This window comes from Lepidochelys kempii, chromosome 17 (assembly GCF_965140285.1).
Source record: "Lepidochelys kempii isolate rLepKem1 chromosome 17, rLepKem1.hap1, whole genome shotgun sequence".
NCBI classification, from domain to species: Eukaryota; Metazoa; Chordata; order Testudines; family Cheloniidae; genus Lepidochelys; species Lepidochelys kempii.
In genome coordinates this window covers 9,892,599-9,918,743 of record NC_136396.1, presented here as the reverse complement: position 1 = coordinate 9,918,743, position 26,145 = coordinate 9,892,599, and the positions used below count along the sequence as shown (strand labels likewise).

Genomic DNA, 26,145 nt, shown 5'->3' with positions numbered 1-26,145 from the left:
CTTGGAAGTAATTTTCAAGACAGTATTTGGAGGAATCTTAACTACAAGTGGTGCCTGCTGGTAAGCAGCACTATACCCCACTTGCCTGTTGGCACTCATGAAGTCAAAGCTTCATGATCAATCCTGAACCTGTTCATCTCTAATCATAACATGAACAAACTGCTCTTGCATGAACAGTCCCACTGATGTCAACAAAACTATTCACATAAAGGCTATGAAAACTGGGCCCAAGTTCTTTCCAATTCCCTATGTACAGATCACAGATTAAATCAAACACTTACAATTTGTAGTCTAAAGTCAATCACACCTACCTCAATTAAAATTATTTTATATTTAGGATACATTTCTTCAAAGTAGTCAATGTGTGGAGGCTGGAGTATGTCAAGGGCGGAGAGCACCTATGGAACAACAGGCAAGACAATTTTACCGGAAAGAAAATAGAAATCTTAGTCAAATCAAAGCAAATACTTACGACAAAGGCAAGGTCAGGCTATATTTTTAACACTTTGTTTGCCTACTGTTTAAAATATTTGAGATGTCCTTTTAATGCATTTGACAAACACCACAATTTTTAACTGTCTGGTGAATTAACCTTGGCCTTGTTTAACCTTGGCCTGTCCCATGACTTAGTCCAACTTTATAGCTGGCATAATTTACTTGTTATTTATTAATTTCAAACACCTAAGTAGACTTTCTGTATCCTACCTACCAACATCTCTGTCTGTAAACGAACTCATTTTCCTTGTAGGATTTAGCCTTATTCTGCCCACAAACTAAGATTAGTCTGGTCTTCACATTTGGAGAACATCTCTTTAAAAAGTGAGAGTAGCTGGCTTCCAAATATTTGTAAAGTTGACATCACTGCATGTTATATTGTATGGCAATACTGTTGCATATGCTGTGTTCTGTTAACACACAGGACACAAGGAAAAATTTTGCACTTGCATGACAAAGCCAGCCCCACTGACTTCAGCAAGATTGCACAGCATGCAGGTGAGTGTAGAATTTATCCCATGTCTTTGCTTCTCCCAACAAAATAATCAAAATAAGGAGACTGAGGACAAGATGTTCAGAGGGCAAGATTTTCAAAATGGATGCCAAAACTCCAGCTCCTGAATCCACAATTAGACGCCTGAATAAGTGGTCTGATTTTCAAAAGTACTAAGTGCCCAGCAGCTGTAAGTCAATGCAAGGTGCTTGGTGTTCTGCACTTTTTGAAAAATAAAGCTTTTTTCAGGTCCCTGTATACTAGCTTAAAAGCACAAGTTTAAGGCACCCATTTAAAAATATCTTGGCCCTAGTATCACAAATGTAAAAATATGACCACAAAAATCTCTGAAAGAAGTTTGAAGTCATTTTGAAATGTAAAATAGTACTAAGTACACAGACAAAAAGAAGACTGATTTTGTCTTGCAATTTATCTTTTTAACAACATCCCAACATATCACTCCATTTCCATAAAGGCATTTACAACAGACATTAAAGTTATTCACTTTTTGAACCAACAGCCCAGACAGTCACTTAAGTTGTGTCCCTAAAGTGACACGTTTGAGAAAGCAATTGCACAGAATTTAAATCCTCACAAGACTAGAAAACTACTTGGGGGGGGGGGGGAACAGGGGACCACATAATCTATGGCATTTAAGTGCATGTGCACAAACTGCTTCTGTTATCAGACTCCGCTTCAGATCACCTGCCAAAGCAGTTTATTACCTCTTACTCCTTAACAAAAGTTAACCTGTAATGAAGTAGCTGCACAGAAATGATTTAATGTATTACCCCAAGGACATCTTTAGTAAAAAGAAAACATAACAAAGATTTTCTTAGACTCAGGTCTCACGGCATTTTTATAAAGAGGAAAAAAAGTATCCCCTACTGTCACAAGCTTTATTTTCACCAAGGGTCTGCGAATCCTGTGGGAACTTTGGAAAAGTAGGCAATTACCAGGAATGGGGGGGCGAATGGCTATGAATCAGTGGCTATGAATCAGTGTAAAGACAAAGAAAAAATGTTTGCTAGTGTAGAAGTCCGTTATACAGTACCTATTCTACCTTGGAGCACTGTTTTGTAGAAATTTGAGTAATGATCTGTAGGCCACCCCTGGAAGCTGCAGCTTTGTTATAATGTTTTAGTTAGTTACCATCTGGCTTATTTTGAGAGTCCAGTTTGTGTTTTTCTCCCTCCATCTCCCAAGTCTTAGATTGCCTCTTTGCTCTAATTAAGGGCTGTATAGAGAGAGTCTCTAAGCAAAGAAATCAATGCAGAATTATCAAGTTATACTTACAGTACAATACACATATCTGCCAGAACAGAAACTGCAAGTAAAATGTGAACTGCTACCAGTAGTATATGAATCGGTCAACTCTTTGAATTAGAAGAGACACTGTCTACACCACCTCTGGGTCCACATTCCTGTTGCTTAATGTATGAAGAACTCCTTCATCCACCACACTAACAACTTTTTAGCCATTTCTCCAGCTGATTCCTCAGTTTATACTTCTCTACAATTCATATACAGATTTCTGAGCAGAATCTGGACTGGTGAAATAATCACAGAGTCAGTTTATGGGTAGGATTCTTTTTTTTGCTGATCAGATTACTGTCACAGGTTAATGGGTTGTACTTTAGTGGTATCATGACCAAATTGGGTTGGAAGAGGACTGAAAAAATAAGACTCATTTAAACCGGATAACAGAGTGGAGTAGGGACTGCTGGCCAAACAGAGATTCATGTATGCCTCAAAAGCCATCTTATGTGTCTAGAAAAAAAAGTCTTAAAGCTTCCATGAATCTGCTTTGCCTTCCCCTCAGTCCCATCTATTGAGGCCAATGCAAGAATAAAAGTACACCAACAATTCAGTACTATGACCACTGATCTGAATTCAGCATTTAACCACATACAAGAAAATCATTTTTGTAATCTGACACCCTCAGATGAACTGGATATAAAGAGGAGGGGGAAGACAACATAAGGTAGTGAAATAAAGGAAATTTAGGTAGAGATTCCACTATGTCAGTCAGTTCAGATCAGGATGAATAAGTGAGTGCAAGCACCCATAGGTCAACTAACTATTTAATCCTTTCACTGTGTGCAACCTCTGGATTTTTAGATAATCCTAAAGCAAATGGATTTTTAAAGTTGATTTAAATAATCCATGTTTAACATCTTTTCTTAACACTTCTACCAGTACACTAAGAACTCAAACTTTACTCACATTGTCATGCTTAAAAAAACACAACATCTTCAATTCCCGGAAGACCCTTTTGCAGGAGACCAGATTTTGGAAGACATTGGGCATCTTTTTGAGTGCAACTCTCTTTCCATCTCGTGGATCTGTTACTGACCTAGAGAATACAAAAACTGAAAGGTTAAAAACAAGCTCAAGTAAACTTTTCTAGAACAGAAAAAAAAAAATGTTTAAAGGTTACAATATTTTTCGAACAGGAAGGTGGTTCAATACACTTATAAAGGGGGGGGGAATATCATGTAAGCAAGGGGAACACAGCGTAAATTTACTGTCCTTTATTAAGTAAATTCCAATCATTCTTTGGTTAGATTATATTTCTACACACATTCATCTACTCCTGGTTATTTAAGTGGCTGAGCACATCATGCATTAGTGAATTTAATTGTTAACATACACAACTATTTGAAGTCAGATCAATAACTGGAACCATAACTCGTGTCAGACCACAAACATTTCCTTCAGCCTCCCACTAAAGAGTCTATTAATATGAAAACACTGTTCAGTTATGCAAATTTGCAGTGTCAAAGAGCTACACTGCTTTCATTTCTTTTCCTTAAAAAGAACGAGTTAACTATTGCACGGTAGTATAATAGAGGTGAATACAACTTAAAGATGAATCCACTAAACCACACTGTCAAGCATAGACTTGGGAACTCTGTTCTGATCTTGGATCTGCCACCAAGCATCTTTGTGTGGTGTTTTGAAAACTGTGTCAAAATTACAAGTTCTCATTTTAAATTCTAAGGGGATTCCTCGTCCCACTTGTGGACTAGGGGGCTCTAAAAGAAACATGTGATCTGGTTCCTCAGCAGTTAGCCTACAAAAGAGCCAGTCAGCAAGGTGCGTTGAGTTGCGCCTCTCTGCTTTAGGTAGCACCTGCTATGTATGTATGTCTGTCTCTCTCCCCTGTATTGGATTGTTGCATGTTAGATTTCTGGATTCTGAGAAAGAAAATAGTTTACACTGAAAATTTTCAGGACAAGTATTTATATTTTGTTTCTAACTCTGAGCATAACACTTTGGAGAAATCACTCCAACTGGTGTCTGAGTTTCCTGATCCGTAATGTGGGTACGATGTTTACTCTTCTCATAAGGGTTTTATGAGGATGTATATTCAGAAGTTACAAGGAAACCTGCAAGTGTTAAGTATTTTATTCTAAAGTTACTGGCCTCTGAAAATAGGGAATAAGCTGAGAACTTTAAAGTCTGAGAAATGGGACTCTGATGCCTCAACTCCACAGTCATAAGATTTTAAGGCAAGAAGAGACCAATACAATGCTTAATTTGTGCCAGGGGTTTCCAGGGCTGAGCCCCAGCACCTCTAGGATTGGCAGTTCATAGACCCAGCACCTCTAGGCTTGCTGCATAAGTTATGAATGTAAAAAAATTGCTTGAGTCCTGGCACCTCTTTTGTTACAAATTAGGCACTGGACCAACGTTTTGACCACCTGCCTAACATAGGCCAAAGAATTTTACCCATAAATTCCTCCATCAGTCCCATAACTTCTGGCTGAGCCACAGCATATCTTTTAGAAAGACATTCGACCCTTATTTAAGGTGTTAAAGTGATGGAAAATTTCTCACTCCAACAGTTAAGTACTCTCACTGTTAAATATTTGTACCTTATTTCCAGTCTGAACTTCTCTTAACCTCCTCTTTGATAAACTAAATATATCAATCAAGATTCTTGTATCTGTCATTATAAGGCAGACCTCGAATCATTTCTGCAGCTCCATACTGAAGCCCCGGCAATTTTTCCAAATCCTTTGTGAAGCATTCCCACGAAAACTGCACATAGTACCAGGTAAACAGCATTGCACCAGGAGTTCACAATCAGCTGTTCACCGTAACACCTAAATCCCTTCCAGAGTCACTCCTTTACAGGATACATTACCCCACCTGGTAAAAGTGACCTATGCTGTTTCCTCCTAGATGTAACACTTGCTTTTGGATCGAGTAAAAAAGCTCATTCTTTCAATGAGCCTAGCTCACCAAGCAATCCAGATCACTTTGTATAATAAACTTGTCATTTACCACTCCACCAAGCAGTTTGTCATATGCAAACTTTATCAGCAATGATTTTATCTTTTCTTCCAAATCACTGATAAAGACATTGAATAGTATTAGGACAAAAATCAATCCTGTAGAACCCCATTGTATAGCCATTTGATGACTATTCCCATTACAATTTCAGAACGTTAATTGTTAGTACGTTTTTAAATTAGTTTAATATGTGCTACACTGATTTTGTATCTTGATAATTTTTAATCATAATACTGGGGGGCATTAAATCAAATGCCTTATAGAAGTCCAAGTAGATTATGACAGCACAGTTACTTTCATCAACCAAACTAGTAATCTCATTGAAAAACAATATCAAGTTTGTTTGACAAGACCCTTTTTCCCTGAAGTAATTTTGATGCTGTCATCTGAATTCTTTACTGATCGCTTTGAGCGTTTTCCTCATATCACCAACACTACATAACAGACACACGCGCGCACACACACCAAAAAAAACCCCAAAAAACTACACAACATGTCATTGTGAGTTTACTTATGGCAATATTATACAAAATTAATGTTGTACTAGTTAAGAAAAGTTGCCTAATGAACTGTTTTGATCATGAAATAATTTTCTTATAGTAAAACAAAGTATTATTCTCCTGTTTTAAGTTTCTAGTATCAAAATAAATGAGACTGTGGAGGTGAAGCTGGGATATGAAGTGAAAGGCGAGATGTCAGAAAGAGGAGGCAGCGGAAGACAGACGGGGACAATAGGAGTAGTGAAAAGGAAAAAGTCAGAACAATTCACTTGCAAAGAGACTGAGTGAGGACTGGGAAAGTCACTGGCTTGCACTATTTATCGAAGAGCAAACTTTAGACTGATTTTTTCTTGTCCCCCAAGAGGAAGTGCATTATGGCTTCTGAGGGGCCCCACCCGTCACATCTCCAAGCACCAGGTCTGATAAAATTTAAGTTAGAGTCCAATGACATGGGGTGGGAAGGGCTGCAGTGTCCCTTTGCATCAGTTTCCACTGGTTCAGAGTTCAGATAAAATGCCCCTAGTATTCTTTAAGAAGAATACAATGGACAGGAGAAAGCCCTATGGCAGTTAAATTTGACTAGGCTTTTACCTGAGAAGGATTCAACTTTATGCTCATACATATTCAAGAATCCTGTCTTCTAGAGAAAAACGTCAGCTTTAGACGTATCCATTGACAGTGCCATTGATTTCTGTTGGAGAAACTGGGTTCAAGATGCTTGTGGAGAGAAGCCCAAAACATACGACTACAAAGCAATATTTGCAATTTGCATGTTCTGTCCTTTTTTCCCCCTCACACACCAAACCCACAAGTCTCACTTCAGAACAGACACAGGGAAAAAAAAAAGAACAAACACAATATATATATTTTTTTGCTGTGTATCTATATATGAAGTACAGAAAGAGCATGTTTTTAAGTGTGTAAAATTTGCTTACAACCAGGCAATCAATAGCTGGTAAAACGTTTCCTTGAGGACAAACTGGCAAAAAAGGAGGGATGATATGGCATTCAGACAGACAGAGTCAAAGAAAGTCCATTGTCTGCACAAATCAGTGCTCATTACTGGAGAGATTACAACACCTCTTTTTATGCTTACCTTACTCCACACATTCCCACTGACTTCAGTGAAATTATTTTCAAAACAGGGTACTAAATGTGACTAAGGGGTTCACAATTTGGCTCTACAGCTTTAACATTACACCAAGGAAAAAAGACTTCCTTTATCCATTTGGAATAATTTATATGAATTGTAGAAACCGAACATTAAGAGGGTACAAGTTGTTTTTATCTCAAAAATTTTTCAAAAAAAGAAGCATCTCTTGCAACAATTTTCTATTCTACCATGGAGTCTCTAATAAATTTTGCTATCCCTATTTTAAGCACTGTACTATGTAGTATGAGCAAAAATACCCACAGCGTAAAGATGTAATAACCCATGGGTTTTAAATTCTGCATGTGACTGAACTGCCAGAATTGTTTGTTCCTTAGAGTCCTGATCCTTGTGCCAAGCACAGCACTTATGCACAGTCCCACTAAAGTCAACAGTGCTTTGCCCAGGTCCTGGAGAGCATGCTACTGCAGCCTGATGCAGGATTGGGGCTTTATGACCAATCCCACAGTGAGATGCTTTTGTACAGAGTTGCACTGAACACCAGGAGTACTTCACACAGGTGCAGGAGTCCAACAGCAGGATCTAGTCTTTAGTTACTGTCTAGCTTAGAGTGGCCACTCACATAGTCCCAGAATACTGGACCTTCCATCACTTCCAGAACAGGCATGAGCCAGCCTGGCCGGTGTGACCTTGCACACGCTGTGTATGCAAGGTCATGCCAGTGCGGACGGAGCTTCATGCTCTTCAAAATGGCACACAAAACAACGTCTGGTTTTGTCTCAGCACTAGACAGGAGACAAATCACCCAAAAAGGAGGCCCATCTGTCTTAAAACCGGAAGAATGGCTTGCATAGCCTAGATATTATGTGGCCTCCATCACATCAACATGCAAATGTCTCTGTTGCATCTGAGCACCTTCCACAAATCAAAAGACTTCATTCAGTGTTATATTTAAATTAACTAATATTTAAATTGTCAAGTAACTGATGATTTTTAGACATAATTAATTTCATTATTTTCAAGTAAATGCATAATTACAAATCTCACAACATCCAAGATATTCACAATGAGCAGTTCACTAAATAGCTACAGCTAGGTCTGAAGTTGGATTTAATTTTGGTAGTCTAAGCATTAAGGTCTCAAAGTATTTTAAATACAAGAGTTTCAACGTCTGTGGATGATACACATATAAGTAACTGTACACCCTGATAGAATCAGTATTCCACTTTTCTCAACCTACTGCAGAACAAGGACCTGTTCACCTATTGATTCTAATATGGCATACAAGCTACTGTGGCACGTTGTACATATGGATAAACATACAGTTACCAGCTTGGCTTCACATTTCATGGGGACATCTACACATTTCAGAAAAAAGGTAGAAAATGAAAAGACAGAAGTGCACATACAGTAAGTGTAGTTAAGTTTCTAAATAAATTATCCAATTAAACCAAGCTGCATCTTAACTTACAGTTTAAGTACCAAATTATTTTCAAGGAAGCAGCGCAGTTTGACTGAAAAAAAAATACTTAAATTAAGTGGGATTGATCTCTCTCTCAAATATACGCAATCCACTTTCACAGTGGCACAATGAAGCTGCATTAAGTAGAATCAGCTAATAACTGAAATTTGAGACGCTTTATTTAAAAAAAAAAAAAAAATCTCATTGTACACAATACTACCATGGGCAAAAACTGAGAGGTTTACAAATTAGATTCTTGTACTATTTGCAAATAGAGTTAAAATGACTACTTACAGAAAAATTACTCATTTAGGTACCAACTTACATTTTAAATTCATATTCATCTACCTTGCACATTTCTACCTGACATATCTAAAGTATTCATGAAGAACATTTTCAGGTAACTGTCTCCTCTCCTCACTAAAGTAATACAGTAAGAAATAAACTCTACAGACAAATGCTCAGGCACAGATTCAGAAAAATAACTGAAGGTAACTCATGCTCTCTCCCCATTAGCAAAATGCCACATTTCACAGAGGGTCTTCATTCTTCCTCTTATGATGAACATGATGACAGAACAGCTCAAGTAGTGAGTGTTTCGAAGGCTTATTTATTTTCTAATCTGTGTACAGCGTACTATGTACAGTGGTAGGTTGCATCATCTCTGGAGGCTGCACCATTGTTTAATAAAATAGGGAAAGGTTTAAGAGGAATACTATGACAGGATTAGTATCCAAATCCAGTTGGTTTTTATTCTATGCTTATAATCATTAAAGCAATTACATGAAATGAATGCATGCTAGAAGTTTAAATCCCTACCTTCATCCAAATGTCACTGCCATGTCCTACATAATGGGCTTTTAGCACAAACAATTCCACAAGGGAAAAAAGTGGACTTCAGCTTCTATTGAAGATAACAGGCTGCTCATTTATTTTAGCACATGTTGAGTAATCTCACTAAAAAACACTCAGAATGTAAAATTCACAATAGCTGAATATTCAACAAAAAGGCCAATTTCTGCTTCTAATAAAGGTATATTTAACAGTGGGTATTTTTACTACAGTAAATTGTTACTCTGATTGTGAAAGTTATTCAGTATGAAATGAAAACATCCCAATATTTCACCACATTGTTTTTCTCAGAAATGAAATGCAAATAGCCAATCCTAGGAGGGCTAACTATTGGACAAAAATCACTTACATCATCTTGTGAATCTGGTTCAATTAAGGTCCCAAAATACTGCAACAGTTTGCAAACTTCTTTGATTGAGGGAATGATTACAGTATATGTCCTAGTTTAGTTATATTACCAGAAGGATCTAATCAGAGATGAATATAATCAGCCTTAAATTACAGTGAATAAAGGCAAACAAAATTCAGCTTCGTTATCTGTCCATACAAATACTTTGATAAACTAAAGAAACTACTGGTCTTGAAGTTGTTTCAAAGGGTTCTTAAAGAGTAACTGGAACAGTGGCAATAATCCCTAATCTACATCAAGACAGCATGTAAGATCACTCTCAAACACGTGTTTCTACAGTTTCCAGTCATATGATCTGCACTGAATTAGTGCTGTAATCAGAACGGGATTAATCTGTAAATAGGCTACAGACAAATTGTCTTGGGTCACTTTTTTCCATCCTGCAGAGCGGAGGGAAGACATGAATGGGTGTCATAAAACAAGGATGTGATCTAAAGATGATTGGGCTGTAGTCAGATTTCACTGAGGGAAACAACTGCAGTTTCACACCTTTCATACATTTCCTTTTACCTAAAAAAAACCTCCTTACTATTAACCTATAAACAGTTCCATACACACACCTATTTCTAGGTTTAGGTCATGTCCTTAAATAATTCAACATGAGTAACTTAGTCACAAACATGAATTTGTATGTCTAAAAGGGACATATCAACTAAAATACCTTCGTCGGAAGTCACAAACATGAATCTGTATGTCTAAAGGGACATATCAACTTTGTTGGAAAACAACTCTGATTGAAAAAAAATCTCTAGTTTTTCAGTTTGTTTTTTCATGCAGTGCACAGCACACCATGTACTCTGTATCACTTTTTCTCTTTAAGGGAAGCTTCCCGATTGTCCCAACAACATGGAGAAGAAATGTTTTTAAAATAGGAATGTGAAATAGTAAAACAACAACAATTGGTAGGATGACTTGGGGGCTGTCGTACCACCTGAAAGTACTTGTAACAAAACAAACTTCGGTTTTGCTACAAGCCTACCACAACCTCTAGCCACTCAATTCTTACCCTGGCTACGTCAATATTATCACTTGATAAATTAGCTCTCTTTAAAATAAAGTATTTGCTACTATATAATCCTAATGACAGGTTTCAGAGTAACAGCCGTGTTAGTCTGTATTCGCAAAAAGAAAAGGAGTACTTGTGGCACCTTAGAGACTAACCAATTTATTTGAGCATAAGCTTTCGTGAAGTGAGCTGTAGCTCATGAAAGCTTATGCTCAAATAAATTGGTTAGTCTCTAAGGTGCCACAAGTACTCCTTATATAATCCTAATATTATTGTTATTCTTTGGCCACAGTATTTTCTGCAGAGAAACAGGATGGAATACCTGCAGACACGCTCAGAAATGCCATGTTTGTTCATGTTTCAGAGTAGCAGCCGTGTTAGTCTGTATTCGCAAAAAGGAGGACTTGTGGCACCTTAGAGACTAACCAATTTATCATATCATAGAATATCAGGGTTGGAAGGGACCTCAGGAGGTCATCTAGTCCAACCCCCTGCTCAAAGCAGGACCAATCCCCAATTTTTGCCCCACATCCCTAAATGGCCTACTCAAGGATTGAACTATTTATTTGAGCATAAGCTTTCGTGAGCTACAGCTCACTTCATCGGATGAAATGTTTGTTCATGAATCTTTTTCATTAATCTGATTCTTTGAAAATGGGATTAAGATGCACCATACTTCTAAAAAAGCTAGTTAGTATAAAAACCACGTTGATATACCTGAGAATTGGTGCCCAAAACCAAATGTAATGAGGCTAATTTCTCTTCTGGGAAATGTAATGCTACTTCAAATGAGAAATTTGGTCACAAACTTCTCATGCTCTATCCACACAGGCAACTCAACCAGCAATTTAGTTTCATGCCACACCTTCAGTCTCTTCCTCTCAGAAGGAAATGCCTCAGGCAGCTAGACATCTCATTACCTATACTAATGATGGGCAAGACATCCATGTTGGTATGTTTGAGCAAGAGTCACGAAGTTTACTATCTCTCACTCACCTTGCATCTGTTTGAGCTGCACCATATAAAGCAGTGGTCCTCAGTAAACATATTTCCTCAAGTCAATACCCATCTTTGTGTCAAATTAACACTGTATGAGACAATGTAGCAATTAGTCCTTCCCCTTTCACTTCAATTAGAAATAATCCAGTGTTTTCTCCAAGGAATCAGCAGATAAAGTTTGCATACTGGGAGAAGGCTGCCTTCCAAATAATGGGTCATTATTTTATAGCTAAAAATCTTTTTTCTTGACATGTTATAAAACACTTTCAACCTACTACATGTTCTTAGTCTTCCATACCACAAATTATATCAAGATGCACCTTAGCTGCATCCTGGAAAAAGACTATTACTTTGCTTCAAAAAAATTCTGGGATATGTTCCTTATGAATGAGTTTAGAGGCAACGCAAAGTGAGTCCAGCCATCTTTTCCATTTAAGGATAGTGCACACTTTAGATGAAAAGGAGTTTGAGAGAGTTTCCCCCTCTCACTTATGATCTGGTTTTAAAGGTCCTGATCCAATTCCACCTGAAGTTAGAACTAGAATTTAGAAAAAACAAAAACAAAAAACCCACATGCCAAAATTGTTATACATTTGAGAGGGTTTGGTCAAAAACTAAAGAAATCACTGAAAAATTGAAATTCAGTAAGCTTCAACTACTGCTAGCAGAAGTCTTTTAATTGACTTTAATGGGAGTTGGATTGGGTGCTAAATACTTATGGCTAATATTTATGGGAATATGCAGCAAAGGAAACCCATACTAATGTATGCGTATGTGAGCACAGGTTTAAGGTAATGGCAGATGGAGGAAAGAAACATTAAACAGAAGCAATGGACAAATACACCTTAAAAGACAAGAGACCAAGAAAGACTTTCAATCCTCCTGTCTGTCTTCCATGATGAATAAAACTTACTATCTGAAACCAGGGCATTTAGTTTACAGCAGTGGTCACCAACTGGTCAAACCCCAACCCCTTGCCCCAGCCCGGTGAAAGTGAATGAGGGTTGGGGAGAGCAAGCAATGGGGGGAAGGTGGGGCGGGGAATGGAATCAGCGGCATGGGGCTTTGGGGAAGGGGTGGGGCAGATCCTGGGTTGCTCTTAGATTCAAAAAGTTACCTTGGGCGTAAAAAGGATGGATACCACTCATTTACAGAGAGGACTAAGAGTACACTGATTACCAAGCGACTGCTTGCAGACAACATGTGTTATGTATTCCTCATCTCTTCTCCACCATTTTTTTTAGGTTGTGAACTCTCTGTAGAGGGGACCATGTCTTCTGGAGCGTACAGCACTTAGAACAATCGGGCCTTGAACTTAATTGGGGCCTTTGGGTGCTACCACAATGAAAACTAACAGTCACAGAAGTCATGGTGGAAAGATCCTCCACTTCTATGTTAACAGTTAATGTAAAAAAAGTCAGTCTATAATTTATGCACCAGGCCAGAATCAACTTCGACACTTTAGTTCATTTTAAGATTGTGAAATTTCATAAAGTGAATTGCACTATGTGTTTGGCCTTGTCTAAGCGAGGCAGATAACCAAAATTTTAAAAAAAGTTACCTCTACAAAGGGTTTGAGCAAAAAAGAATAATTTGGCTTTGCATTTGGGTTAGAGCCTGGTAAAATACAAAAGATTATATTCACAAGACCAGTGAAGTGAGAGCCCCTCTGGACTGTAAAATTAAACAGAAAGCTGTCATAAATATACAGGGAAGGGTAAACACCTTTAAAATCCTTCCTGGCCAGAGGAAAACCCTTTCACCTCTAAAGGGTTAAGAAGCTAGCATAACCTCGCTGGCACCTGACCAAAATGACCAATGAGGAGACAAGATACTTTCAAAGTTGGAGTGGGGGGAGAAACAAAGGTTCTCTCTACCTGTGTGTGATTGCTTTTGCCAGGAACAGAAAAGGCATGGAGTCTTAGAACTTAGTAAGTAATCTAGCTAGATATGCATTAGATTCTGTTTTGTTTAAATGGCTGATAAAATAAGCTGTGCTGAATGGAAGGTATATTCCTGTTTTTGTGTCTTTTTGTAACTTAAAGTTTTGCCTAGGGTCTGTGTTCACCTATGCAAATTGGTGAGGATTTTTGTCAAGGTTCCTTCCCCACTTTGAACTCTAGGATACAGATGTGGGGACCTGCATGAAAACCCCCTAAGCTTATTTTTACCAGCTTAGGTTAAAACTTCCCCAAGGTACAAACTATTTTATCTTTTGCCCTTGGACTTTATTGCTGCCACCACCAAGCATCTAAAGCTATATAACCGGGAAAGAGCCCGCTTGGAAACGTCTTTCCCCAAAAAATCCTCCCAAACCCTACACCCCCTTTCCTGGGGAAGGCTTGATAAAAATCCTCACCAATTTGCATAGGTGAACACAGACCCAAACCCTTGGATCTTAAGAACAATGAAAAAGCAATCAGGTTCTTAAAAGAAGAATTTTAATTGAAGAAAAAATAGAAGAATCACCTCTGTAAAATCAGGATGGTAAATACCTTAGAGGGTAATCAGATTCAAAACAGAGAATCCCTCTAGGCAAAACCTTAAATTACAAAAAGACACAAAAACAGGAATATATTTTCCATTCAGCACAGTTTATTTTATCAGCCATTTAAACAAAACAGAATCTAACGCATATCTAGCTAGATTACTTACTAAGTTCTAAGACTCCATGCCTTTTCTATTCCCGACAAAAGCATCACACAGACAGAGAGAACCTTTGTTTCTCCCCCCACCCCAGCTTTGAAAGTATCTTGTCTCCTCATTGGTCATTTTGGTCAGGTGCCAGCGAGGTTATCCTAGCTTCTTAACCCTTTACAGATGAAAGGGTTTTCCTCTGGCCAGGAGGGATTTTAAAGGTGTTTACCCTTCCCTTTATATTTATGACAAAAGCTAACAAATGTCTGGTCACTCTCCAGGTGTTGCTTTGTTAATTCACCTCTTGGAAAGAGTTTTGAAGTTCCTTTGGCTTTCAGGGGGTGACTGGACTGCACAAAGGTAAAAGCCATCTTGGAAAAATTATGCATGTGGAGCATTTGCAGCCATCTTAAAAGTCTCTTGCAATCTCATAACTGCAGCACTCGCAAAATACTCAAACTGGAGACAGACTGAAAAGTTGTGTATGAAATTAAACATATCTCTGCTAGAGGAGGAATAAATACGAGCTGAGAGTCTCTGGTCTCTCATTAGATCATTTCTAATTGAACAAGAGGAGAAGAACCTTTTTAGTCTCATGGATTTGTGAGAGATTTGCTTCCCCTATGAAGAGGCTCCATCTGAAGTCTGTAAGGGGCTGCATATTTTGGAAGCAGAAAAAATTATAGGAACCCATACCAAGAAACTGCTCTTTTTAATAACCACATCTATTTACCATGTTTTCTCCTGCATGCTTCAAACCTGCATTTTTCAAGTCTCATAGCTATAAACCCTCTTCCAACATTGGACAGGATAGTTGCTGTAAAATTAACCCAAATGTGGTGATACTATACCAGAGGTGGGCAAACTATGGCCCGCGGAACCGTCCTGCCTGGCCCATGAGCTCCCGGCCGGGGAGGCTCGCCCACGGCCCCTCCCCCACTGTCCCCCTTCCCCTGCAGCCACACTGCCGCGCAGGCAGCACAGCTTGCGCCCACCCACTTCCCAGGCTTTCCAAAAAGCCTGTCCCGCCGCTCTGAGCGGCCTGGTAAGGGGGTACGGGGGGTTGGCTAAGGGGCAAGTTGTCCCAGGGGGCAGTCAGGGTACAGGGAGCAGGGGGGGTTGGATGGGGGGAGGCAAGGAGCAGGGGGGGTGGATAGGGAGTGGGGTCCTGGGGGGCAGGAAGGGGGCGCAGTTAGGGACGGGAGTCCCGGGAGGGGGCGGTCAGGGGACAAGGAGTGGAGGAGGGGTTGGATGGGTCGGGAGTTCCGGGGGACCTGTCAGGGCAGGGGTGCGGATAGAGGGCAGGGCAGTCAGGGGACAGGGAGAAGGGGGGGCGGTTGGGGTGGGGGGTCCCAAGAGGGGGCAGTCAGGGGACAACAAACAGGGGGGGTTGGATGGGTGGGGGGTTCTGAGGGGGACAGTCGGGGAAGTGTGAGGGGGCAGGGGCCAGGCTGTTTGCGGAGGCACAGCCTTCCCTACCCGGCCCTCCATACCGTTTCGCAACCCCGATGTGGCCCTCGGGCCAAAAAGTTTGCTCACCCCTGTACTATACAATAGAACCTCAGAGTTAGGACTGATTGGTCAACCAAACACCTCACTTGGAACCAGGAGTACACAATCAGGCAGCAGCAGAGACAAAAAAATGCAAATAAACTACAGTACCATGCTAAACGTAAGCTACTAAAAAAAAAAAGGGAAAGTTTAAAAAAAAAGATTTGACAAGGAAAGGAAACTGTTTCTTTGCTTGTTTCATTTAAATTAAGAATGTTAAAAGCAGCATTTTTCTTCTGCATAGTAAAGTTTCAAAGCTGCATTAAGTAAATGTTCAGTTGTAAACTTTTGAAAGAACCACCATAATGTTTTGTTCAGAGTCAAACATTTCAGAGTTACGAACAACGTCCATTCCTGAGGCGTTGGTCATTCTGAGGTTCTACTGTATGTGGTTTCAAGGTTAGTGTTCTGGCTTGTCAGTGTTCTACGGTAAAACTCACAAAGTAGCATTTCATTTTATTATTCATGCAAAGACCAGTCATGCTTGTAGCTGGTAACAATATAAGTCTAATGAATGTGAATGGTAGTGCAGTAATTTCACACCATGTTGAGTTTGTTCTCTCTTAACTTGGAGGAGCAGCTGCTTTGGTTCAGCACAAACAGTACCAGAGAACAGAGATAAGTGCTGAAGCCTGTTACACAGGAATGCTTTTATTTTCTTTGTTGCTGAAAGACTTGCTGTGCTGAGTCTTCTGGTGCTGAGACACACTGGTTATCCCATCTGTATTAGCTAATGAATCTCAGGCTGTAAAGATAATGAACAGCTCTGAAGGCAGCTTCTGTTATCTCGAGTGAAAATGACCCTCTCCATGAGAGAGCGCGGATGTCTTACTGACCAGTTACTTTTTACATTAAACTTTACAGCATAATTTTTTTTTTAGTATTAAGTGCTTTAATGACATTAGATTGTCTCATTTAACACATTATATAAATCATAATGTATACCCGATTTTTATATAAAACCTTAAATGAAACTTCATTTTACTGGTAAAAGGTGGGTTGCATTCATTTAGATGGACTATACAGGCCCAAATACTCAAAGGTGTTAACATGAGCCTGTTACTGCCCAACATAAAACAGTTTCAAGCTAAGTTCAAGGTTTAGTATTCAGAGATCCTGGCCTGCTTAGTACCACGGCAAACACACTGATAAAAATCGTAACCTTTTATTAAACACATAGAAAAGGAAAATCGGGTAAAGCCTTTGAAATTGAAAGTAAAGCTTTCATTTTAACAACATTCCTTGTTTCTTTTCCTGCTAGCTGGAGAAACTTTTTAAAAAGAACCCTCCCTTCCATCCTCATTTTCACAGTATTTTAGATAGTATTAATGATGGTAATAATTGTCATTTTGGGGAAAAGAGAAGAAATTAGTTGGAAGTGGCTGGAGCTATTGCTGCAGAGGTCCAATCCCATTTACTAAAAGATAAACACAAGAGGGGAGAGAACAGCAAAGATAGAAAATGCAGCTTCTGTCTCTGGGGTTGGTTCCTATTTGCCATCTCACTGCTAGAGAAACTCAGACATTGCACATGGTCTTATTAGCCTCTGAGACCTGGCAACTTGCATCAGCATTGGGCTGTTTAAGGCTTTGCTATTAGCTGCCTCTTTCAGGTCACAGGCTTAGAGCAGTGCTTCAAAATACACACAGTCTTGGCCAGCTAAGCCAGTCTCTTATTATACAGAAGGCAAAAGGAGAGACAGAAGACAAGAAAAGAAATAAGGGCAAGAAGGAGGAGGACACACAAGGGCGTGGGGGTTACGTGAAAAAAATGCCACATCCCAGGTGGAGTTTGGGATTTAGCCAAAGTTGGGGGAGGTGGCAATCCTAACATCATTTGAGTCCCTTTTTCTAGCCCAGTCCGGAACTCTCTCAGGACAACCAAGGTCCCACAGTGTTATGATAGATCCCAGGGTCCCATGAGATGGTGAGGGTGACAGCTATGATGGTAAAGCCCACTGCAACAGTTGTTAGCAGACAGCTGCTGCTTCTTGATTATTCCCCCAAAAGCTTTTTCTTTTAAGGACCTCAAGAAGGGGAGGGGGTGGAATACCCCATCCCCTCATTATTTTGTTCACCAATTAGGCCTAATTTCTGATAGTGGATCAAAATTGGTGTGATTCGCGGTCCCACACTTCTCTTATTTAACAGGCATGATCTTAACGCAATCCTTGAGTTACATCAGTAGGCCTTTTTGTTTGGATTAATTCAGTCTGTCTCCTTTTTGCACCTTCTTCCATCAGCACTTATTATTATAGGTGATTGTGACATTTTATAAACTTTCACTTCTTACATTTGAGCTCGCAATTAGGGTAAATTTATAGGCCTAATTATTACAACAATAGATATTATATAAACTTTAAGTCAATTTACTTAGAAAATTTGTTATTTTTAAAAACATTAAAGTGCAAGGCATTAAGAATAATAATTTAATCTTGCACTGTACTTTTCAACTATACATGTCAAAGCTCTTTTTAAGAGAATGCACAATTGTCTTCATTTTACAGATGGGGAAACAGGTACTGAGAGCGGAAGTAACTTGACTAAGATCTCACAGTAGATCAAAGAGAGTCAAGTACAAAATCCAGGTCTTCCTGACTCTCAATCCAGTACTCTATCTACTGGAAAACACTGCTGCCCTCTAACTATAAAAATCTGTAAAAGTCTTAGATTTACCTGAATCCAAAGACTATCAGTGACAGACATAGATGGTAAATTGGGTTACATATTAATATACTTGCTTCTGGAACTCAAAGTTCAAGTCTTGCTGATGTCATAAGTAAATACATTACAGAATGTCAGTTTAGTGCACATTTGTCAAATGTAAAAAATATGTTATCACAATTAATAATGTACAAGCTGGAATGGCAGAAGTTTTACAAATGAGAAGAACAACACAGCACAAAGTACAGTTTGCCTGTACACTAATGCCCAGTGAGTGCTACTAATCCACCATAAATGGTTAAAAACTACCCCCCACCCACATGCACATTTGCTCTTCAGACAAGGGTACGACTAGACACAGGTGGAAATTACTAAATGAACTAAAAGATAATTTTGTAGATTGAAGAAATGCCATTCCTGATTCTCATAAAACATGAAAACTGAATGGCAAACACCTATTGTTTAAAACTACTAATCCCAGAGATTATCAAGCAAAATGTTAAATTTGAGAGATTAATGTAACACAACAAGAATACTCAATCCAAACTGTCCAAATTTTTGGAAATTTTAACATATAGTGTGATCAACACTGTAAACTTAGTTATTTACAACTAGAGTTATCCATCTATACTGCCTCCATGGCTGTACATGTGGATTTTTATTTTATTTTTTGGTAAAGCTTTATATCATTTTGGTGTTCAGTGGCTTGATTCCACCAAAATAACTGTAATAGTATTGACATATTGAAGTAGCAGCCCTACACATACCTCATTTTTGTCCACTTGCCCATGAAGAGCTTCAAAGACGATTGGTGAGGGAATGGATGTGACAACAGGTTTTTGTGGAGACAACGTAGTCTGAAGCCCAGATGTAAATTTTGACTGAAGTAGTGTGGCAACAGGCAAACGGAACATAAGAAATTGCAAGAGCATGACACAATGTAGAGAAAAAAAGATGTTTAGTGCCTCCTTACAACATGCTAATGCAGTTGGATTTCTCTTGCAGCAGATCTGGAGCATTACATTCCTTCTGCTATAAAAACATGCCGATTCTGTGCAACACATTGCAAGAGTTTAGGACTGCCAATTTGTGGAAGCATTTTCCAGTTGGAGAAATAAGACTTTAATCCATGAAAACTGGTCACTCTGCAGACCAACACATTTGTTTATGCAGATAAGCAGCTTCCGCTACACAGCAAGGCATAGAGCTCTTAGAGTTTATAGTTACATAATTGATAGTTCTGATAAATCAACATTAAATTGATATGCTCAATAATAAAACAATTGGACATTATGTTTTTTATGGGCACTAAATATTCAGTTTTCCAATTATGAAATCACACTCCATTTCCCCTTCCCTATTCCAAAAATACAATTAAAAATCAGGAATGCTTTCCCTGCTTTTAATCACAAAATTAAAACATAGTTGTCTTTAAAAATAAGCTACGGATATAATATCTAGAGCTAAATTCTTAAATCAGTTCCCTCCTTTTAGCCATAAAATTATTTAAACTCTTGCTTATATTGAAGAAATTATGTAAAAAACAGTGAAAGAGAAAGAAAAAAGCATAAGACTTTTATAATTTCTGAAAACAGATTGAACAGATTTCTCCACCTTCTTCCTCATTCACTCTAGTTTTATCCATAAGGGCTGTAGAGGCCATGTATTTAATCTAAATGTAGACAAATGGAATCACAGAAATGTAGGGCTGGAAGGGACCTTGAGAGGTCATCAAACTCCAGACTCTTGAGCTAAGCAGGACCAAGTAAACCTAAACCATCCCTGACAGATATTTCATAGTTGTCAAAAATGCATTCAGGCTCCCAGTGCCTTTCAATAAGGTAATTAACATTTTGCTACAAAAAAAAATTAGATTTTGTACGTTAAATATAAAATAAGACTCAAATGCACTCAAAAGTGTTGGCTACAAGCATACTAAAGGAAAACTGAAGACTTGCAACTACTACTTAGAGCACTATCTTATACTTGTCCCTATATGGCATCTTGGAAGCTATTTACAAACAAGCATTAAACCTCAATATCTCTATAAGTGAAGCTTCCCTATGCTATCACTAGGGAAACTGAGGTAGCATTCCTGGGAAAGCATAGTTAGAGCATTCGAACAGTCTTAACTCCGACCCTGCAATGACATCATGCAATAACCATACACTTATGATTAATGCATACTAGTGTGTGTAGTCCCAGATTAAGTTAAACTGATTTTTAAAGGAAGACATTAGATTTCTCCCTGCCCCCCCCTTTCTTAGTGACACTACAGGGCAGAGTTAAAGTTGTTCAGGTGCTGAACTGTGTATTTCCATGCCATAACATGTTTTATTCGTTTGACATTCAACTTTAACTCTGAATTTCTTGGGTTTATGCTGCTTATTTTGTGGATAGTTACAACATCCATGTAATCTTTTTCACCCCGAATTATTCATACATACTCAACCTTAAATCCTCAACGTACTTATTAAATAAGCATTTAATACATGAACAGTGAACAAGAAACACAAAGAGAACGTGATATCTAATAATGATGATGATAGGCATTATCAATCTTTTTTATAAAATTCATGTTATGCAAAATACATGTGCGCACGCACACACAAATAAAATCTGAAATTTAGGGTCAGATTCACTGAGATGTTTTGATTATTTTATACCACTTTGGAGAACCAAAAAGTAATCAGAGCGTAAGAGTTCAGCTTTTCATACTTCCTGACTTACCCACACACCCCAAGTTCCTCATCATCTTTTCCACATTCACCAAAACATCAGTTCCCCTCAAATTCAAAGACTATAATTGTGAATCCTCAGAAATTTCATGGTGTATCCAATAAGTCAGTGCTGAAATTCTGGAGAATATGCATATTTTCCCTACACAGTAGAATCCTTACTTTACATACAAAAAACCTCTCAACTTTAACTATAGAGTAGCAAACCCAAGCCACCATAATACTTTAACACTTATATTGTGGTAATGCCTATTGAACAGCAAGAAAAAGGTCCGTGCATGTTAGATGACAGTGAAAAAAATGTCAGTGAATGCCAGCATCGTATTTACACCTATGCTTGTTACTTACACATTACACCATCGGTGTCACTGCCCAATAGTAACAGTGGAAGATTTCCTAGGAAAGGGGCTTGTGAATACAAGGCCGCTGATCAAGCCATAAAATGGTCTGGTCTAGTTTACGTTGACTACCAGAGCTATTACAAGTTTCTAAACCTGATTATGCACATTTCTCAGGTGTAGGCCTCATCCTTAGTGGACCAAATACACTGATCAGTTACAATTGTTAAACTCCATCATGGCTGAATAAGCAGGATCTAAAGTGACCTCTGCTTTCATCTTGTTTTTTGAAGGTCTGTTCCTTCCAAAAGTAGGTTTTAGTCAGGAAAAGGCTACTGGGTATCCTGTTCTGGAGTGTGGGGTATCAAATGTGTGAAATGGATCACTGGAGCATACGTATAAAGGGGCCAGCTTTTCCTGATCATACCCCCACAATGTAACCAATAATCACCAGAATATCTAACTATCAACCTGATCTCCCCAAAATAACGGCAAGTTAATTTCACACTGCTCTCTACACCCTCACCTCTGCTGGTGAGCTCTGCACTACTCATTGTCAATTTCACTTCAGGGAGCAGCATGAAACTAACCACTGGGGTCAAAGATTGGAAGTAACAAGACTGCAAGCCAAAAAAAAAGAAAAAAAAAGCTTGCCTGAAAACAACTGCTATTTACAGCATCTAATAGAGATGCCAAAAAGTGTCATTTGCATTTTGTATACAGTACATACTTTGATACTGGTAAAATAATTATTTATAGCAATATGTTATCAGGTCACAAATTCCCAAGAGAAACTAGCTAAAGCATGAAAGTCTCCCAGGAGCTAATTGAGAGAATAGCTAGAAAGGAAGCTTTACTTACTGCTGTTCTCAGAAGAACACATTTCAATTCCCTGCTCTGCTTTGTTAGGATATTGCACCCTAGGTGAATCTAGCAGTAAAGTGAACAGCAGGCAGGGAATCTATCCATCACTCAGCACAGAGTCAGTGGGGTGCTCTTTCAAGCCACTACAGAAGTCTGCAAAGGTCTCACTTATTAAGCATCAAGTGTAGCTGGAGATAGATAAGAGACTGAGAGGATTTAAACTAAAAATAACCTAAGAAAAATGTTATCCATATTGGAAAAAAATTAAATAGGTAAATACAGCCTCACAGTGAGTTCATGAAGGTCTAGTTTATATGTAACCAGGTCTTTAATAAGTATTTAATCTAGATATTACTATGAGAATTCAAGACAATGCATCTTACTTGCACCATCTTTAGGATTTCATGTTATATTGTACATATTAAAGGAAAAATATATCTGCAATACCAATACTTTACATTTACGGCAAAATGTTTGGCTCAAGCTACTTACAGTCATGTTGTAAATTCCTTACTTACTCTAGTGAACTTTTATTCACATATGTCATTCTGCTAATGTTACCGGAACTAGTCGTATGAGTAAGTGCTCAGTATTGTGTCTGAGAGGTTCACAATCTGAACCATTGTAAAAACATTTGTACACAGCTTGTTAACATGACTCAGTTACCTTCCACAAACACTCAACTTCAATGTACCTAATAATGATAGAATACAATTATGTAAATTCATTTTACAAAATACATTGTGAAAGACAACACAAGTTTATTGAGATATTCTCTCCCCTTATTATTCCCGCTAAGTTATTTATTTATTTAGCATTTGCGTATTCGCCGAGCCAAACAATAGCATTCTCAGTGGCCAAGTGGAGCTCTTGGAGCTCACTGCTGAATTTGGTTAGCGGGCACTCCTTGACAATGGGCATCACCGTTTGATCTGTGACGCAGCTGCAGCGTGGATCACCTCTAAGACCCCAACAGTGCTGGATGGCTGTACAGAGGCATTGCCCAGTCCGGAATTGGTTAAGAAGGGCCACTGACAACATGGTAGGTTGAAGTCGGGGGGGGGGGCAAGCAAGAGGGTCTGTGACAAGGAACTGATTGGTGGTTGATGTTAAGCACCAGTCTTCCCGCCACAGGGACTCCACTGTCATGTGCTGGCGTGGCAGCCTCGATCACAGTGGGTGTTGCGATGAAAGACATGTAGCTGGTGGGCTAAAAAGGTCGCTAAACAAGGGCAAGCTTGGGTTGGCACATCTTCTCAAGCAGCTTGCCAGCTGCAATCTCCCTCGAATGTAAGGAGGGGCAATGTGGCTCAGAACTGGAAACCATGAAAGATGAGTCAATCGGAGCGCTCCTGTTATAATGCGCATTGTTGAGTTGCATGACAACAAGTTTGGTGTGTGTCGATCAATTCCATACATGTGCAACAGTACTCTGCTATTGAGTATGAGATGGCAAGGGCTGAGGTCCTTTAGGGCTGGAGCATCCGCTCCCCATGAAGAACCTGCCAGCCTTGCTAAGAAGGCTGTTGCATGTCTTGACCTTCGCTGCTACTAAGCAATCAATGTATGAAAGTAAATTCCCTGGTGACAATACCTGTGTTAATTTCTCCCCACTTTATTTGCTTCAGATTCAACTATTTGCAAAGGGTTTCCAACTTAAAACTAACTAATTATTTTTCATCATCTATTGTCACAAGCAACACCTAAGATTACTATACCCAAAAGATTACAGAAAGTTATTTCTTGATTGTTTGTTTACATCATGCATTTGATAGCATTTTGTTCATTTTAACAATTTCACTGTTCTCAGTAGTGTCAACTTAGTTGTGCATGTCTGTATCTGTTAGATGGAGCAGCGAAAAGGAAAGAAGGGTCTTTCATGTATCAACAAAGGAGAGAAAATATTTAAGAATAGCAAAGTGATTACCAACTCACCAAAAAAAATTGCAAAGATATTAAAGTGCAGGTAAAGTAGGCAAACTACTTTTAAATTCATTTTGGGAAACTGTCACCTTGAAATATAGTCAATTTCTCTTTAAAATATTTAGTGACTATTTCAAAGAGGTCCCATTGAATGTTTAATCTGAAAAAATGCTGAATACAAACATTTGCAAAAACTTTATATTAGAAATTTTCAGAGTTCAGCAAAATAAGCTTGTGTCAAATGTGCATTAAAGAAGTCAATTCTGTAAATGCTAGGAGGAATACAAAATAAGTTTTTAAACCCATACTTTAAAGTTTTGGGCAGTGCAATATAAATCTATTTTTCTGCACTAAAAAAATATAACCCCCTCCAAGATGTGCACAATATTTCCAAGAGGACTCTTTTGGGGACTGTTTTTCCACCTGCCTTCACCAAGATTTGCATTCACACATGAAGTAGACCGAGGTCTGTAAATAAAGGACAAAATTATCAACACAGACAGACATGCACTCAACAGATGGGACTAGTAGGGGTACTGTTGCTGAAGTCTTCATGGATTGCATAGCTACTGCCTACAGTGCAGATGGCAGTGACTTTACTTTGAGGCAGCACTGGTGAAAGAGACAAAGACCAGCTGCACTCAATGGAACGTTCCACAGAGAGAAAAATATAGTTAGAAACTCTACAAGACTTTTTTTGTTCATGTTCTGACACAAGAAAAGCATAGTTCCTTTCCACAGAAAGTGTGCCCAGTAATTACTAACAAGACAAAAATTGAACAAGTGATCAAAATTATTAGTAAACAATTTTTTTTAAATTATGATAACCACCAGCAACTCATGAGCATATTTAGGAAGCAATCATGTGGATGAAGCTTCAGAACCAATGACCACTGGTTGACCCAAAGCAATCCTCCCCCACAAATTTTTGGAACTGCTAGTGAAATGAAAAATTAGTTATTCACACAGCTCTACTTAGGAGTCCCTGAATTAACCAGTAAATTAACTGGATTAACCAGTAAATTGTACAGCACATTTATTTTCCAAGAGCCAGTAAAAACTCACAACTCGACCTGAGAACTCCTGGATTAAACTAAACTGTACAGTACCTCTATATTTTAATAGCCAATAAGGACTCCCACATACAGTGACCACACAACTTGTTGGTCAAGACTTGAGATTCTGCAGTCAGAATTCTACCACACACAAGTGGAATACAGTACTAGCACATTCCTTGACCTAAGTTAGCTTTGAAGGACAATTAATTTTTCAGATCCAAAATGTATGCAAATTCCATTGTGGAAAACTGCAGGGTATTAATAGCAGTCTTGTTATCCAGCAGATCTCTCAGATATTGGCGGGCTAGACCCAGCCAAATAATCAAAAGCTATAAAGAAAGTTTCTACAGATTCAAATTCGCACTGAAGTTCACAAAAAAACTTAGAGAACTAAATTTCTAAGGAGAGAAACAATAGCACTTTGAATCAAAGTCAAACAATGTTTGTGATAAAAATTGCCACATCAATTTAAAACACGTTAATGTTTTGACTTGTTATAATTTTAAATACTTAGCTTGACAGACTTTACATATGAAAAATTTTTATAGCCACAATGCGTCTTGGACTCAACATATTAAACTAAACTGCATTCATAAGGAAATTCGAAGCCAACATTAGTTCTTGAAATGGCCCTGAATAACACATGACATGGTACAAAAGAGAATATACAATTTATCAGACATTGAGTATGGTCAATCAAATAATAGCCTGATGAAAACTAGAACATAAGGTAAATTTTCAAAG

At 38.5% G+C, this 26,145-nt stretch overlaps 1 protein-coding gene across 2 annotated transcripts in view; it reads right to left on the bottom strand.

Annotated features, from left to right (window-relative positions):
* Positions 1 to 26,145, bottom strand: part of NLK (nemo like kinase) — a 111,184-nt gene that overhangs the window by 45,513 nt on the left and 39,526 nt on the right. For both annotated transcript variants that reach the window (XM_073315702.2, XM_073315701.2), the window contains exons 2-3: positions 3,215 to 3,344; positions 343 to 398 (exon numbers count right to left, since the gene is read on the bottom strand). In XM_073315702.2, the coding sequence (XP_073171803.1) occupies positions 343 to 398; positions 3,215 to 3,344 (186 nt within the window). The remainder of the gene's footprint in view (positions 1 to 342; positions 399 to 3,214; positions 3,345 to 26,145) is intronic.